Source organism: Eleutherodactylus coqui, chromosome 5 (assembly GCF_035609145.1).
Source record: "Eleutherodactylus coqui strain aEleCoq1 chromosome 5, aEleCoq1.hap1, whole genome shotgun sequence".
Classification (NCBI taxonomy): Eukaryota; Metazoa; Chordata; class Amphibia; order Anura; family Eleutherodactylidae; genus Eleutherodactylus; species Eleutherodactylus coqui.
The window spans coordinates 14,365,296-14,370,610 of record NC_089841.1 but is presented as its reverse complement, the minus strand read 5'-3'; the positions used below and the strand labels follow the sequence as shown (position 1 = coordinate 14,370,610).

General features: G+C 41.1%; 1 protein-coding gene across 1 annotated transcript; it reads right to left on the bottom strand.

Annotated features, from left to right (window-relative positions):
- Window positions 1-273: 273 nt before the first annotated feature.
- On the bottom strand, window positions 274-4,402 carry LOC136628704 (oocyte zinc finger protein XlCOF6-like). The gene is made up of 5 exons (XM_066604807.1): window positions 4,292-4,402; window positions 4,117-4,219; window positions 1,351-1,778; window positions 953-1,302; window positions 274-880 (listed from the first exon to the last, which is right to left on the bottom strand). Exons 1-5 carry the CDS (start codon window positions 4,400-4,402, stop codon window positions 274-276), a joined length of 1,599 nt encoding a protein of 532 aa, XP_066460904.1.
- Between the last annotated feature and the right edge of the window lie 913 nt (window positions 4,403-5,315).

Here is a 5,315-nt window from a genome sequence, read left to right as displayed (position 1 = left end):
TTGTGGCTGTCAATGAGTTATGACTTTTGCAATGCCACAATAACCACTTAGGTCTTTAACCCCAAAATAGACTTAGTAAGAGGTTAATAGGAAAGCTACGGGGCATTATATGGTGGGTTATCAGAATTGTATTTGCTCTTTGGATATCAGACGTTTAGTGGCAATTGTGCGAAAATCATCATCATTTACTGCTCCAACTATACACCCCTATCTCCTGCAGAAGATCTCACTTTTGTTTTACAATTTGTAAATAACATGAGTTAAACAAAATGGCTACTTCCGTGTGTGACTTCTCTCATGTCTTACAAAATTTGTTTTGTGAATAAAACATTTCCCACATTCTAAACATGAAAATGGCTTCTCCCCTGTGTGAGTTCTCTGATGTTTAACAAGGTTTGATTTCTCTGTAAAACATTTTCCACATTCTGAACATGAAAATGGCTTCTCTCCTGCATGAAGTCTCTTATGCATAACAAGACTTGCTTTCACTGTAAAACATTTCCCACATTCTGAACATGAAAACGGCTTCTCCCCTGTGTGAGTTCTCTGATGTCTTACAAGATATGATTTCAATGTAAAACATTTCCCACATTCTGCACATGAAAATGGCTTCTCTCCTAAGTGAATTCTCTGATGTGTTACAAGATTTGCTTTCGCTCTAAAACACTTCCCACATTCTGAACATGAAAATGGCTTCACCCCTGTATGAGTTCTCTGATGTTTAACAAAACAGGATTTGTCTATAAAAGATTTTCCACATTCTGAACATGAAAATGGCTTCTCTCCTGAGTGCCTTCTCTGATGTTTATCAAGATTTGATTTCTTTGTAAAACATTTCCCACATTCTGAACATGAAAATGGCTTCTCTCCTGCGTGAATTCTCTTATGCATAACAAGACTTGATTTCATTGTAAAACATTTCCCACATTCTGAACATGAAAATGGCTTCTGCCCTGTGTGAATTCTCTGATGTCTAACAAGATATGATTTCACTGTAAAACATTTACCACATTCTGTACAAGAAAATTGCTTATCTCCTGTGTGAAGTTTCTGATGTGTTTCAAGATTTTCTTTTGCTCTAAAACATTTCCCACATTCTGAACATGAAAATGGCTTCACCCCTGTATGAGTTCTCTGATGTTTAACAAAATAAGATTTGTCTAGAAAAGATTTTCCACATTCTGAACATGAAAATGGCTTCACCCCTGTGTGAATTTTCTGATGTTTAATAAGATTTGATTTCTCCGTAAAACATTTCCCACATTCTGAACATGAAAATGGCTTCTCCCCTGCATGAATTCTCTCATGTGCAACAAGACTTGATTTTACAGTAAAACATTTCCCACATACTGAACATGAAAATGGCTTCTGCCCTATGTGAATTCTCTCATGTATAGCAAGACTTGAAATCTGAGTATAACATTTCCCACATTCTGAACATGAAAATGGCTTCTCCCCTGTGTGAGTTCTCTGATGCTTAACAAGACGTGATTTGTCTATAAAACATTTCCCACATTCTGGACATGAATATGGCTTCTCCCCTGAGTGAGCTCTTTGATGCTCTCCCCTTCTGTGATCTTTCTTCTGCTGATGAGTCTGTGATAAATCAGAAGATGGGAACTGTATAAGAGGATCAGATGATGGATCATTGCTGTAAAGGGCTGAGAGGATATCTGGTATAATAGCAGGTTCTTCATATAGATCTTGTGTGATATGAGAATCTTCTACTTTACAATCTGCAGACATCAGATGTCCTTCTGAGCTCCAGATACCAGCATCTGCCAAGAATAGAGCGGATTTTACTATTTCGCAAGTTATATTGATATTATTAAACAGCACAGTAGCTTCATGGTTAACACTGTTGCCTTGTAGCACTGGGGTCCTGGGTTCAAATCTGACTATGGACAACATCTGCATGGAGTTTGTATGGGTTTATTCCCATATTTAAAAAAAACATGCTATTAGGTAAATTTAAAAATTGAAAGCCCAAATAGAACCCAAAATGTCGAGTGATGTAGAGTGCTGCAGAATATGCATGCGCTATATAAAGAGGATTAGATTTGTTGAGAAACATTTCAATACCAACTACAAGTCAGGTGGCAAAACTCAGTTATTAACTCACTAAAAACAGCAATGGCATCCCAGTCTATCAGTGGAGCTCAGAGCGTGGACCAGCAGATCATGATGTCCGGCCTACCAGGCTGTTCTCTTGCAGTTCCCCCTTCTGTGGTGAAGCCCCCATCTTCACAGGGTCATGTATCAGTGTACCTGTCACCACTCTTCTAGTAAATGCTCAGTGGGGAACCATAAAGGTCCCTCTGAGTCAGTGCTATTAGGTGGTGTCCGTCTCACACACTCCTGACTGCTACATGTACTTTATCACAGAGGGGAGCAGTATGGTCATGTATAAAGAAGTCATGGCGGTGGAGCAAGTGTAAGGCCGGATTAGTACACACACTAGTGCTGCCGCCATACGTTGTTTAGCTCCATACTAGAAGCTTAACAGAAAACACAAGAGTGCCACATCTATCACATGGCATTATAACTGCCTACAATGTGGTCCATCTGGCTTCAGGCATGCCATGCCCGCTGATATGTCCTGGACAAGACAGTGCAGTATGCTACAGTATATTGTCCATTATTTGGTGCCGGATCTATACCAGAGTCTACAAACGAAGCCTTCAGCCCAGATACCAGATTAGCAGATGCGTCTTCTGTTATAATGAAGTACACGTTCTTTATAGGTTTCCTTCTATTCCTGATGTTGATCGAAATATTTGCAAAAAAAAAAAGCAAATCTGCAAATCTGAATCTGGTCTTATAAGTAACTAACTGTCACTGCTAGCAATAATATGGGGGCCCTGGGGGATCTATTAAAGGGTCCTGCAAAAACACTCACAGAAGAGTCCTCCACAAGCCTTGGGTTCCTTTCCCTTCAGGATGGCTACATAAATAGTATCTTCCATACAGACTGAGTTTGGCCATTTCTGCCCCAAGATTAGTTGCTGTTTTTCCCTAAAGAACTCATATAAAGCATCACATGGTTTTCTTCAAGTCCCTTTTGAGCAGAAGTCCTGACACTCACAGCAGTAACCTTCAAACCTCCAAAGAATCTTCTGTTATCTAGGTCTATGTCTCCATGGTCTATTGTGTTAGCACATAGTAATGTGATAGTGAGAAGGTACAGGTCCATAAAATGGAAGAATCTGTCTCAAAATGGCCGCTAGATACAAAATGGAGCATTATAAGATGTAAATAAGCTTGTGCGTAGTGAAACAATAATTCAAGCAGAAATAACTTTAGAGCATGAGCTTCGGTGCAATGTCTAATGATTTTTTTTTTCTATTCATCCGAGAACATTTGCCTGGTACAGTCGCTATCAGAAGAGACTCCCCCACGTCCTGAGCTTTGGGAAAAGAGCAAATCGTGCTGATAAGACGCTGCGATCATCCAAACTCACAAGGGAGGAATAATCATTTGAAGGACATTTCACATATATATTCTCACTACGCTGATTGTTGAACAATACATGATTCTTGATGTTTTTCTAACCCAATAAGATTAACCCTATGACTAATGACGTATTCCTTTCCTGTATTAGAACTATACCAAAGTGAATAAAGATTCAGTGTACGCACGCCTTAAGCAGAGTGAGCTGTATATCTGCCGCGGCTCAACTCTACGTATCTGTGGGAACCATTTAACTATCTTTGTGTAGTTTTTGGCCTCCCTGATGCATCCAGGTACGAACTAATTTGGAACCCAAGGCTTGAAAGGTTAATATGACCGGTCATGTGTAAGGGTCCTTAACAATAGGAGTCTATTGGTTCTGAACTCCGAAACTTAGGCACTTTTCCCCAATTAGTACTGACAGCAGATGATGAAGAAAGACTCACACATATATTCCCCATCCATATTATAAATGCTCATCCTGTGTTATCTCCTATAACAGATCACATTGTCAGCCATATTTAGTTTGTACTTTGGCTGAATGGGGGAATATACAGCGGAAAATCTGACAGATCCCAGAGCTTATAAATCTACATAACTATCTGCAGCCAGTGACCGAGGAGAATCTGTGACTCTTCTCTGCTGTATGTAGTGGTTACTACTCACCTGAGAGGTTATCTATAGGAATCTCCTCTTCAAACTCCTCTTTGACCACAATATTTAGCTCTGTAGTATTTATGTTGGTCAGATCTTCATCCTCATACAAAAGCTGTGAGACAAATATTGTAAAAGTCAGCAGCCGGTTGGAGAAGTCGTGTGGAAGGTTTTATGGCATAATGACCTGACAGGAGTAGTTATCTGAGCCACATAGCTGCCAGTCTAGAAGCCAGACAGATATTACATGGCGGCTCAATGACCCCTCAGGATCCTCATACACATGTATATCCGGCATGGCTAGACACGCTGCATGTTGTCTCAGTGGAGGAGATCAGCTTCTACCAGACACATCCGCTGCTTGTCTCTAGGGAAAATAAAGGAGTGTGGTGACCCGCACGGTCTACTCGGGACATGAGGTCTACGAGGAGGAGCTGGGAGGCTAAAACTGTCACGGGTCATGGCAGCACTCATCAGTTTCCTTATCGGAGGGCTACACATGACCTCGGCCCAAGTGCCATCAGGCCGCTTCCAGACACCTCTAGGATAGGTATAGCCAATAAACATTTACTGAGATTTTGAGGTTGTCACGGGGGATGCTACTGTTCCTTTCCCACTGGTATAGAACATCATATATAATAAGCAGAGTCCCCACACTAAACTTTTTAGTACCTCAGTCCCTGGGAAGAGTCATGGCCTGGAAAAACTTTACTTTAAGTAATTGGAACACTTCACAAGATACAGTAGTACACCAGTGCAGGCAATACAGAGAAAACGGTCTAGGAAGAACACAGGATGATGCTGGTCCTATAATCTCTAAGACTTGTACAGAACCGCTCCTGGAAGGGGTATACTCAGGATGACACCGCTCCGACAGTCCTAGTTATCTGTCTGGGACCACTCCTGGAAAAAGGGAAGGGGCAAACGCTACACAGATAATTTCTGGACACAGTACCTCTGCACGGTGGTCTGGGTTCATCTTTCTACTCACTCTCTCCTCACTCAATACTGGCTCTTCACATTGATGTCCTGAAGATACCTTTCTTCCCCTTTCATTCTATTCACCACATGAGGGTTGAAGGTACCCCCATGTGGCTGGCACTCAGAAGAACAGATGAACAATCTCTGAAGAAGAACTAGAAGCCTCTTGTCACACCCAACAACTCATATTTATAGACTTCAAACATACCACATGACACGGATACATTCAG